General features: G+C 31.6%; 1 protein-coding gene across 1 annotated transcript; it reads right to left on the bottom strand.

Moving 5' to 3' along the window:
* Positions 1 to 7,241: 7,241 nt before the first annotated feature.
* On the bottom strand, positions 7,242 to 11,735 carry LOC146941629 (uncharacterized). The gene is made up of 9 exons (XM_085755450.1): positions 11,607 to 11,735; positions 11,358 to 11,480; positions 9,791 to 9,871; positions 9,616 to 9,704; positions 9,450 to 9,524; positions 8,424 to 8,485; positions 8,270 to 8,332; positions 7,947 to 8,123; positions 7,242 to 7,597 (listed from the first exon to the last, which is right to left on the bottom strand). The coding sequence occupies exons 2-9, from the start codon at positions 11,478 to 11,480 to the stop codon at positions 7,530 to 7,532; spliced, it is 738 nt and encodes a 245-aa protein (XP_085611576.1). The 5' UTR covers positions 11,607 to 11,735; the 3' UTR covers positions 7,242 to 7,529.
* Positions 11,736 to 12,576: the final 841 nt, after the last annotated feature.

Below are 12,576 nucleotides of genomic sequence, written 5' to 3'. Positions count from 1 at the left end.
ATACACGCTCAACAACAGATACACTTCAAAAGTCTACGTCAACACGCAAGCTGATGAAACATGTCTTGAATACAATGATAAATGATAAAGCTCAGAAGAATGGTTGACACGTGTTTGTTGACATTTTGGTTGTGGCGCGCTTAAAGGCTTATGTAGTTCTTCAACGAGATTTTTGAGAATACACCTAAGAAAAAGTTGAGTGTGATTTGGAGTGAGAGGTAGAATTCGAGGCTATGAATCATTCTAGTAAAATCTGAATCATGCTCATTATGCAAATGTTCAAGTCGAAAGACCACATTTGTTTATGCACAATTCTTATAGAAGCATCTCACACTATTTTAGAATTTTTCTTTAAATTCAAGTAGAGGATTGTTGGAACATAGCTTGTATTAATTGGAAGGAAAAAAAACTCTAGAATCCCACATTGGATAATAGAGTACATTGGTGAGTGTAATTTAAAAAACACTAAAGCTTCACATTGGTTATTTTCCAACATTATATAAGGAGTGTTCATGGCTCTTTCCAAAGTGCGCCGAAACTTTAGGCATTTCCAAGTGCTTTCTTTTCTCTATTTTACTTGACGCACTTCTAAGCCATTTCTTCCCTTTTCGTTTAGTCGATCTGGTAATTTTTCTCTTGGTAGAGATTTTGTCCGTTTGATTTAGGAGTGGTCACAGTACCAATTTGAAGTGGTCAAGATATCATTGTCCCTTCGGTTTAGGAGTGATCCTTGTAGCATATTAGAGGGGTCTCAGTAGGATAGTAGAGTAGACTTAGTACCATATTAAAGTGGTCTTAATTTTAGTACGATCGGTAGCTTCGATAGAGTTGTAGCCGAACTGTTTTATTGTTGGGATGTAGTAGTTGATAGTCTACTTGCTTGCATAATTTTAGACAGTGGCACGAAACATCATAAAAAGAGCGATCTAGTCAGCGATTCGTCCCATTAATCTCTTATGTGGTTGAAAATAATTTTTGAACTATTTTTATCCCATAATTAGATGGGAACTTCTACGGTACACCCGCAAATTAAGGTGTACCGGTACTCCTACTTCAAAAATCTATAAAAAAAAAAAAAAAAATTGAAGAAGCTAAACTAGTATTGAAGAAGCTAAACTAACACACCCAAATTGACACCAGAGAGAATCGACCCTGAGACCTCTATTTGTTGATATTTGTATTTTAGAAAATATCATTTCGTAAGAAAAAACATCATTTTATTGTTTATAAAAATCATACTAATTTTTTTTACATTTTATTGTAAAAAATAATCAAAATTTTCTATTATGAGTACTAAAAATTCAGAAATTTTTTATTTTATTTCGTCGACGTTTTTGATAAATAAGAATAATTATTATAATTATAGGTGATAGAAAACAATTTTTCTCTTCAAAAAATAACACATTTAACTATTAATTTAATGATTTGGTATACCAATACACTCAAATCTTTGGGTGTACCATAGAATTTGCCTAATTAGATATTTTGATCCCATAATTATTTATTTTAGTTTTATAATTTAATTTTTTTAATGTTGGAGATATTGGTTTTTTTTTTAAACAGAAAAGAAAATATTTTAAGGATAGTACAAAGATAGAATTCAATACAGGTGGTACTTGATCGAAATATCAAAATGAAGTACAAGTAGTATTCAACCTTTCAAAAAATTCTAACTAACAAAACTACCATCAAATTGCCTTATCAAACAATATAATGGTAATACAAGGAGACCAAAATTTCTCCCTAAAAACCAACTGGACCTCCGACACTTTGAAAGCCTTATAGTGCTAAAAAAATTGTCATTTCTTACCTTTCAAATTAACCACATAACCAACATTGTTCCATTTGTCAAACATTAGAGATCAAAATGTTTATAACGTAAAAGAGAGAACAGGAAGTGGCGGGTTGAGAGAGAAAAAATTATATGGTAAAAAATTCATTGACTTCCTCACTGAGTTGGTGACTCATTAACCAAATTGGTCTGGTTCTAGATAGTTTGACACGATGATTGACGGTGGTAAAAAAAAAAATTGCTACATTTGATTTTGGTAAATTTGATATTTTTTTTTTTTTTTGAAGAATGGTAAATTTGATATTATTTGAAAATGAATTTGCCAACCAATAGAATTTTAGGTTTATAATATTATATCGATCTTTTCTAAATGTATTTTTTTGGTCAAGTCTGAATATTCTTTTACTAATTTTATATAATTATATTTAATTTAATAATCCAATTGCATAAAAGTATATGAATAATTTCAACATAAGTTCAAATAAATAAAAAAAAAAGAGAGAATGTGATGTCTAGTGTGTTAAATGCAATTAAAAGGATAATTTGATCATTATACATTCAAAATCAATTTTGATTCAAACTATCCAAACAACATCAATTCATGATAACCACTTTTATATTAGTGTATCCAAACATAAATCAATTCACATCAAACTCATTTTTAACCAAATTTAATTCTCTCAAACTCAATTCTATCAAAATCAATTATCGACGTCGCCAATTCAAACACACACTAAAATGAATATAAAAAAAAACTCAAGACACTGAATTGACTAAAAAAATAAATTTAATGTTTAATATTTGTTATTAAAAGACTAAAATGAATAAAAAACTCAAGTAATTAAATTGTCTAAAATAATTAATTTAAGAAAGCAAAATAGAACGAAATCTTAAATATCAATTTTTTTTCTTGGTCAAAAAACATAAATATAAATTAAAAGAAGAAAAAATAATATATGTGAGACATGCTATTTATTATGGAGGGACTAGCCAATCAAACGTTGAATTCATACGTGGCATTTAGCAAAGAAAGTACGTGTTTCTTCTCATAAGATATTCAGCATATCGCTATATACCGGTATATATATCAAGGCACCTAATAAAAAGAGTTGAAAACATTAAGCAATAGTTGAATCAAAATCAATCCATCATCATCAAATGGCAGAAGCACGTTCTAATGAATCGCTTAAAATCACAAGCGAAAATGAGTTCTCTGAAAAGGAAGCTGCTGAGCAACTTATTCAGCTGAGCGAAGAAGTTAGGATCAGTAGCAGCAAGAGGAATATGATTACATTGGAAAAAGGATTGGAGTTGGTTGATGAAGCAATAACTAATATTGAATCTCATCAGCCAGAGAATCATCAATATGAGATGAAGAAATTTCGATCTCTTGGTGTTGTTTACATGGAGACTGCCCCCAAATGTAGCAGAAATCGTATTAACCGCAAGAGGAAGATGACAACATTGGAGGAAGAAAAAGCTGATCAAGGAGTAATTAGCAAAGCCATAACTAAGATTGAATCATCTCAGGCAAAAAATCATCAAGAGATGAAGAAATTTCGACCTCTTAAGGATATACACAAGGTGACTACACCCATTAGCATCAAAAGTGACAAAGGAACCAAAACCCTAAACCAGGGTCGGTGAACATCTTGATGCTTAATTGCGTTGGTAATAATATCTTCTCAGTGCTAGATTTTCTAGCTAGCTTTATCGTTTTTTCTGAGAAATAATACTCTTGATGATACCGTTCATTTGTTAATTAGTTTTTAGTTAGATATGTTGTTGACTAAAATCTAAATGTTTGATAAGACGATAACTATGTATTAATAATCATCATCCTCAATTTTATTTAGGGATCAATCGAGCTCTTTCATTTCATTTTTAATCGTGGAGATTATTTGCTTTGGTTTTCCTAAAGGATTTTGTTTTCTCTCCATTTCCCGCATTCAAAGGGGGGTGTGTGTGTGTGTGGAGGATATATCTCAAGCAATTGGAAACACAATACAATCACACATATGATATACATGTTTGTTTCATAACGAATTCAAGAAACATAAAGTATCGATCATGGAAGCTTTTATTTTGTTTTCAGATTTGTGCTATTATCTTATGCAATGTGTGTGTGTGTTTGACTTTTCATCACTTTTAATAAGGGTGGAAATATAATCTCTATGAATTGTTGTTCTCGCAATCACAATTGTGATCACAATATAAAAGTTTTAGAGATCTGTGTGACGGTGTCGTCATCACTCATCACAATCACAATTGAGCTCACATTGATCACATTTGTTCTTATTTTACCCTAGTATATATCAATGTTCACGATACATCACAACTACCCTGTACTCCTTTTGATATATTTACCTATAAGATTCTTCAAAATGGAGGAAAGGGAGTGGAGAGGCGTGAAATGAGGAAGGGGGTTAAGGTGAGTTGAAAGGGAGTATTACACAAGAGAAATACTTCTATGGAGTAAAGAGGGTCGACAACAACAATGGTATTACAATGGTTTTCTACTCACTATTTAGGTATTAGGCCCCCTATATAATATTACATTGGTTACTACGTTCTGCTTATTACTTAGGTACTAGGCCTCCTCTATAAATATAAGAAAATAATTGGTGAACATCTCATGTCGAGTATGCGAGAAAGTTTTATAGGGTCACAACTCTTTGATCAAATTATTTACGCATACATACATATGTACTTCAAATAATTAAATCATATATGTATGTTTGTGTGTGCGTCCAAATAATGTGTACATAGATAGTTTTGCTCATGTATGTATTTTCTGTTGTATACACTTGGGAGAGAAAGAGATAAAATAAAATGTGTGTTGTGATAAAATGATGTGTTTAATGGGTGTGTTGGAAAATATTAGATATACAAGTATTATTGTTCCTCTAAAAAAATATCATTGTTGATAAATATATGTTCCTTTCATGAACGAACACAAGCTGCTACTCCCTCCGGTCCTAGTTATAAGAGAAAATTGGGTCAACAAAAGTTGATGTATCTAGTTAAAAATTTAGTCCAAGTACATTAACTTTTGTTGACCAAATTTTCTCTTATAAATAGGACCGGATGGAGTATTATACAAATCTATATAATTGTAAAGATGCATACGGCCTTTGTTTTAAAGGAAAAAATGTTAGTAATTTAGTTGATAGAAATATAAAAAGGGATTTCTGTTGTATACACTTGGGAGAGAAAGAGATAAAATAAAATGTGTGTTGTGATAAAATGATGTGTTTAATGGGTGTGTTGGAAAATATTAGATATACAAGTATTATTGTTCCTCTAAAAAAATATCATTGTTGATAAATATATGTTCCTTTCATGAACGAACACAAGCTGCTATTATACAAATCTATATAATTGTAAAGATGCATACGACCTTTGTTTTAAAGGAAAAAATGTTAGTAATTTAGTTGATAGAAATATAAAAAGGGATTTCTGTCTTGAAAATGTTCTTTTTCTACAACTCTTACGTTGCTTCTTAAATCAAACAAACTCTTATGTCTCTATTTAGGATCCCATTAATCTAACGGTATACATTACAACCGGCTGCAGAGAAGCCAATTTGGTTATTTATCTGACAAAAACATACAAGCATCGTTTAAAAATAGGTAAGGGATAAAATTTTATTAATCAAAGTGACATTAATACTCATTTTACAAACATGATATATAAGGAGATATGAACTCTACACTTTGAAGTTATAGGCTAAGCTATTACCATTAGACTAACACAATAAGTGTTTTATCTTTATATACGTATACTTTTATGTAAATTTAGAAATTGTTTTAATTAAAATTTTAAATATACTTTTACTGACTCATTTACTCATCGAAATTTATAAATTTTGTATAAATACACGAAGAGATTTTTTTCCTAAAAATCCAACAAGTAAAAAGTAAGGTATTATTTTCCTTTTTACATGTTGGTTTTTAGAAAGAAAAACAAAACTTATCTATGTTCATATTTTAAGGTTGCATTAACTACTTTGATCAACATTTATGCCCTAACTTTATCAATTATTTTACTCTTGCATAAAAATGGAGCGGATGAGCGAGTGAATCGATAAAAGGTAAGAATATATTTAAAATTTCTTACCAATTAAAATCATTTCTTGATTTATGCAACTAACTTATATATATAGCAACTTTTTATACATTCTCTCACTTTCATAAAAACAGAAGGTACATATCAGTGCAGGCCGATGAAACATGTCTTGAATACCATGGCAAATGATAACGCTCAAAAGAATGTTAACACGTGTTTGTTGACATTCTGGTTGTGGCTCAAAGGCTTATACAGCTCAACAACGAATACCCTTCGTCTCAAATTCTAAGTTATTTTGGCGATTTAACACAAACTAAAACATGTACTAGTTAATTTTGTAAATTGTATGAGTTATACTTTTTCTTTTAACAAAAAATTATGGCTTATACTTTATATAAAGTTTAAATATGTCATTAGCCCTTGCAAATATGGAGGTTTTTGGTTTTAATCACATTAAGTTATTTTTTTGTTTTGATGATGATTGTATCTTTGCAAACGAGATTCTATCGGTTTTGGTCATTGATGACATCAACCGTTACAGATCGAACGAACACATACAACTAGCTAGCATACATGAAGAATTTTCACAAAAGAACATTCGAACACATCAACTAAACTTTTTTTTGGTAGTGGCCGGGGGGGTTTGAACCTCAGACCTTGCATATATTGTGCATTGTCCATACCAACTGAGCTAAGCTCGCGAGAACACACATCAACTAAACTAATATTCCTTGTGTAGTTTTCATTTGTTTTTGGATTGTTTTGCGTTTTTTTTATTTGAACTGGTTTTTCATCCGATGCTTTCAAGGTGCAATAAGGTAGTTGCCAGATTCAGAATTTTTTTATTCAACATTAACATAGATTTAAAAAGTTTTAATTAAAACCATAGACAGGAACTTAAAAGATGGCGATGACTATGGTGCACCACTTATTTAGGTATGCCTTATCCACTTAGTGGAGTCGACTACATAGATCAAATTACACCGTAGTGTTATATCATAAATCATATTCTTGCACCGGACACTCCCCACCAAATCTATTTCCCTTTCTTCCCCGTCATTTCTTCTCGTTTCTTTTTCCTATTTCTAAATTTTATTTTTTGAATAGAGGTGGATGTAGGTTTGAGTTGTCTCCCATTACATCAATCTCTGTTTTTGCATTGTTTGTTTTGTGTTTTATTTTTCTGGAAGAAAAAAATGGCTTGGAAGATTAGATCTATTGTAAATTGAGGAAGAGGGGAAAGGAGGATGCAAAGTTTTTCTTTTTGATTTGAAAAGGTGGGCGAGAAAAGGAAAAAGATTCACAAGGGAAGATAAACCATAAGATATAAGACTTAAAAAATTCATGGTATAGAAATGAAACATCAACTACATAGAAACACTTAGAAAAACTTGCTGCAATAATTTCTATATGAAAAATGTGACAATTTCGACTCTTTTTGTCAAATTCTAAACAAAGTAAATATACCTAACTCAACCTGCCTAACTTAAAAGTATAGATAGATGTTTTACAAGAATAAGAACTACAAAAGCAAAACTGCAGGAACATGACTGCGACACTGAACGCTTCAAATAATAATACCAAACTAAAAGCAAATCTAACAAATAACTAAGCAGAGAGGCAACCCTCTTCTTACTGAACATATACATGACAACCAACACCCAGGTGATCAGACAGCTGCACCACGGCCTGCATCACGACCACGCCCACGGCCCCTTCCTCTTCCACGACCTCGGCCTGCACATCATCAAACAGAAATTACTAGAGTATCCTTAAGTAATGTATAGAACGACAACTAAAAAATGCCAAAATAAGAAGATAACACAAGGGCCAAGGAAATTAACATACGACAAGGAAAACTATTGCCGAATTCAAGTAAAGTAATTTTCTTATGTAGCCTGATTTAATGGAAGCATCATGCATTGCAAATAGAACAGCAAAATATTAGACTCAAGTAAACAAATCTATTCGCTATGCCAGCACATAACTGGTATTAATCAAATTTGATGTGATAATACAACTGTCATTTACACATAACAACTTATCTATATCTTGAAACCTGAATTTTGGGGCCAAGTGTTCTTACCACGAGGTGCAGGTGGTGCATCATATTCACCATAGTCATACTGCCCAACTGGCTGGGCACCATAGCCCCGTCCCCGTCCACGAAAAGCATGACCCCATGCACGGACGCGCCCTCTGCCACCATAGCCACGTCCACCATCCCAACCATCACCATATTCCATACCCCCATTGTACATTCCTATAAAGAATAGATTGTGTAGTAATGAGATAATTTTTTTATTTTAAAAGTAACGATAAAAGAGTTCAAGAAAGCATTTCTGATCGCTATAATTTTTACTTCATCCGATTACAGTTAAGTAAGCAAAACAAAGTATGAAGCAATACCTCTACCTCTACCCCTGCCCCTTCCACGACCCCTTCCCCTTCCTCGCATCCTTGGTGAGCCTTCTGTTTCAAAATTATAGTTAACAACTATACATGCATAACAACACATTTTCACTCTTCTGAAACATCAAAAGAAAAAACACTACTAATTAACCTCCTTCGTCTTCATATTCATTCAAAGGTTTTACTTGATCAGCAGGAAGAGGAGGTTGATATCTGCATGAGGAAATCAGGAAACACAACTTAGAGCTTGCCAACAAAGAATAAAATTAAAAATCAAAATAAAATATCTAAATTTAAAACATAATGCGCAGAAGACAACCATACTTGTAAATCATGACTGGGCCTTAATAATTACAGAAAACAGAGTTTAATGTTTAATTGAACCAATGCATTAATAGCAATCAAAAGCGAAACTAAAGGCGCAAAATAATAAACACCATAAAGATAAAATAAGTACAGAGGCATGAATGACATAGTGTTTACCGCTCTGTTTGAAGTCAAAGGTCTAACATATTCACTAGTTCTCAGAGTAGTTTATGTACATCAAGTTCAAATTAATAGTCAAATGCCAAAGATAACACATTCAAGTAAATCTTTATGAACTTATACACACTCGCCTTGTTTCTAAAATACATAAACAACACTTTGTTCGATATTAAAAAGACAAAGGGGTGTTCACAAAACAAAGAGACGGGTGAGGTGGGGGATAGATAAGGAAAAAATAAAAAAAGTAAAAAATAAAACTCTGATTTTTAAAAGCTCAGAAATTGTGGTTCAATAAAACCTTGGTCCTTTCTCAATTCTGATTCAACAAGCTATATAAAGCTTGTAAAAATTATTCAATCAAGATACCTGTAGCAAGATAAAAATTATTTAATATAATTAAGCCATTCTTAACTATATATTTAGCACTTTGCCGTGACCCCAAATCTTACAGAATTACAACGGCTAGGAAATAATGCTGAGCAGACTATAGCTGTACTGATTATAAAAACAAATAAACTTTGCACAAGTAGTCATGAAGTTTGTAATTTATGAAACAAACTACTAAGTCGATCTTGATTAGTGATCAAGTAGCTTGCTTGAAAAATAACTAAGCCTATCAAGGGATAAGGCATCTAATTAACAAGCATAATTTTGAGATACAGATGTCATGCAATATCATGAAAGTACATACCCTGTGGAGGATGTATCCAGCTCTTTCTTTGACAACGTAATTGTGATCATTGAAACATGACGAGTAGTCTCCAAACTGAGCAAGTAAAACACAAAACCAAAACAATCACACCCATGCACACATAAATCATTTGACAAGATAGCATAGAGGAAACAAAAAGTCATACGGAAGAAGGCCTTCTTCTAGTGGTTCCCATGTGTCAGTTATATCAGTTGATCCAATTTGAGTGTTCTGATGCAGACCAACAATCCTTCTCTGAAACAAGTAGAAAGAGCAGTCACTATAGTGAGACAGAAAAAAAATGCCAACCAATTCACTGGATAGAGATATCGACCCCCCACCTTTATTAGCTCGGTAATCATTACAGTCTTATTTATTGCACGTCCCATTGCTTTGACAACAATTTCATCAGATCCTTTCTCCTACAGAAAACACACATGTTGATCAATATTAAAAGTCAGAAAAAAATTGCAAAATATTAGTTGATTCTAGATAAAATAATACTTGCATTCATGTATCATTGTATAATTTATTAAGTAAACATTAACCAACGGAAGAACGAAAATATACAGAGAAAACATGACTAAAGTGAAAATAAGAAAGTGATGGGGGAGGATATTGGGAAAACCAAGTCCCACAACGACTGAAGATAGTGTCTAATATGCCATTTTTGTGGAGTTGACTAAGGCCTAAAACCTAAGATGGTACCAGATGCTCTGACAGTCTATTTCTATCTTGGACTCTGTTTTCTCATGATTGTCACCATCACTTCTGTTTTCTATCTTGGACTCTCTCTTGCATCAAATTTTTTTTTCAAGAAATTCTTTTCACTATTGATTTTGTAAATTCATTGTTACTCTCCTTTTACCAGGCTCTTTACATGATATTGTATTTCTATTCACCCTTGTCTAGGTTTATTGTATTTTCCATGATGCTATGTTTCAATCATTTGGTTTTATATAAATGTGACCGGTCTTTCTAGACAGTACACTCTTTTTTTATCAAGTCTAGACACTACATTATGAGTCATTCATATGAGATTTTATTCATTACTAACATATTTAATAAATATGTTTATAGTTCCTCTAAATATACCAACTTTAAGTTTTAGTCCCTACAAAAATTCCTTCGATTTTTGGTCCTCTAAATTTTCTGATTTCAATTTTACAAGAGTTCACGTTTCGTGTTCCAAGCGACATTTTTTTATGACATATAACTGATAGGACGTTAAAATAGCATTGGATTAATAATTTAACTATATAATCTTTAGTCTTTACTGATTTATTTATAACTTCAAGTTAAAGATTAAATTGTTAAATTTAAGTTTAAATGTTAGATTATTAACTAATGATATTTTTTGGTCTTATCAATGATATGTAACAAAAGAAGTTATTTGGAACATGAAACGTAAACATTGGTAAAAAAAAAAAAAAAACACTAAAGCAGGGACTAAAATTGAAAACAAAAAGTTTAAAGGACCAAAAATTGAAAGAAATTTTTAAAGGGACTAAAACGTAAAGGTGATATATTTAGAGGGAAAACATATTTAACCCTTTAATTTTTAAGGGGTTATTAAAACTTGAATTTTTGGTTTAGGAAAAAGGTATAAAGGATACATGGATCAAATATAGTTTTTTTGACTATTCAAAAAGCATATAGAACAAAATGTGGAAGTATTAAAAAATCTGAAAACACAAATTTCACTTGGCATTAATCCAATCCAAGCTATTTGAACCAAAGAACAAGCAAATCAGGCATTAATCGAAACCTCTAAAACACATACACTTCTTATACCAACACGACACCCATGCATGTATTGACATTGAATTGAATTGAATTATGTGATCTTTTTCAAGTATGTATTGTTATGATCTAATAATAAGAACACATTAAGTTATTGTTACTAACTTGGAAAAGAGTGGTAGCATAAGTGATATAGTTTCTCATCCTTCCTTGAGTGGTAATGCGGATCTCATTCTCGTTAATTGGACTATCTGCTTTGGGTTTCTCCACCCTCTGGTACCTATCCATCTGAATTGACAAAATCAAAATTTAAACAATTAATTAACGATAAACAATATTAAATCGAAGTATTAATTGAATGAATCTAGGGTTTGAAGCATAAAGAGATAGATAGATAGATAGATAGATAGATACCGTTTGTGTTGTGGGTGGGTTTGGGCGAATACGGGGATATGGAATTGAAAGTGAACGCGATTGCAGAGTGAGAGTGTAATCTGTTGTTTATGAATAGAATGGTGAAGCAGATGAAAAAGGCATCAGAGTAGGGTTATGTGGTCGCGGTCTCATTGCCTATTATACCGCTTAACACATCTGGACCTTCCCAATGGGCGTATGTGGCCCAACCCACCAATCACAAATCGCTCTGCGTTTTTTTCAATTTTATCGTATCTTTGAATTTTATAATCTGAGGTGCGTTTTTTAGGTTTTAGATTTTATAATCGAGTAAATAGGCAATTACTCCTTGAAATTGCACAACGTTAATCAATTTACTCCTCCGTCAAATTTTTCTGTTAGTTAACATGACGTTTTGCAAATACCCCTGAAGTTTTGCACTTATGTGCAAAATGTCCCCTAAACTTAAAAATTTATATGTTTTTTTCTTATCCTTGATTCAAAAGATATTAAAGACAAACAATTAATGGTTATCTTTAATATTTAAGGTTACAATAATAATATATCCTCTAAAAATAATGCAAAATTAATAACTTCATATTACTTTAGCAAAATGCATGTTTAGTTCAATTTTTAAGATAGAATAATTTTATTCAAACTTATCTTAAGAAACTGCTAGAATTAATTATTCATGAGGAATGCGTGTCTCTAGCTTACTTTGTTGTGAATTGGCGTGTCTCTATTTAAATAAGTCATAAGTTATGGAGAATTGAACAATCAAATGACATAATAGAAACAAAATAAAATAACATACCCCTTTAAGAATGAAAGAGCAATGTATAGTATTAAAGTTAATTGTTTGTATTTAATATCTTTTGAGTTAAGGATAAGAAAAAAAATATAAATTTTCAAGTTCGGGGGGCATTTTGCTCATAAGTGCAAAACTTCAGGGGGGGTATTTACAAAACATCATGTTGACTAATAGAAAAAA

This window comes from Medicago sativa, chromosome 3 (genome assembly GCF_051527215.1).
Source record: "Medicago sativa cultivar Bolivia chromosome 3, Bolivia_mono, whole genome shotgun sequence".
NCBI lineage: Eukaryota > Viridiplantae > Streptophyta > Magnoliopsida > Fabales > Fabaceae > Medicago > Medicago sativa.
The sequence above is the reverse complement of the archived record's forward strand: the minus strand, read 5'-3'. Positions and strand labels throughout refer to the sequence as shown.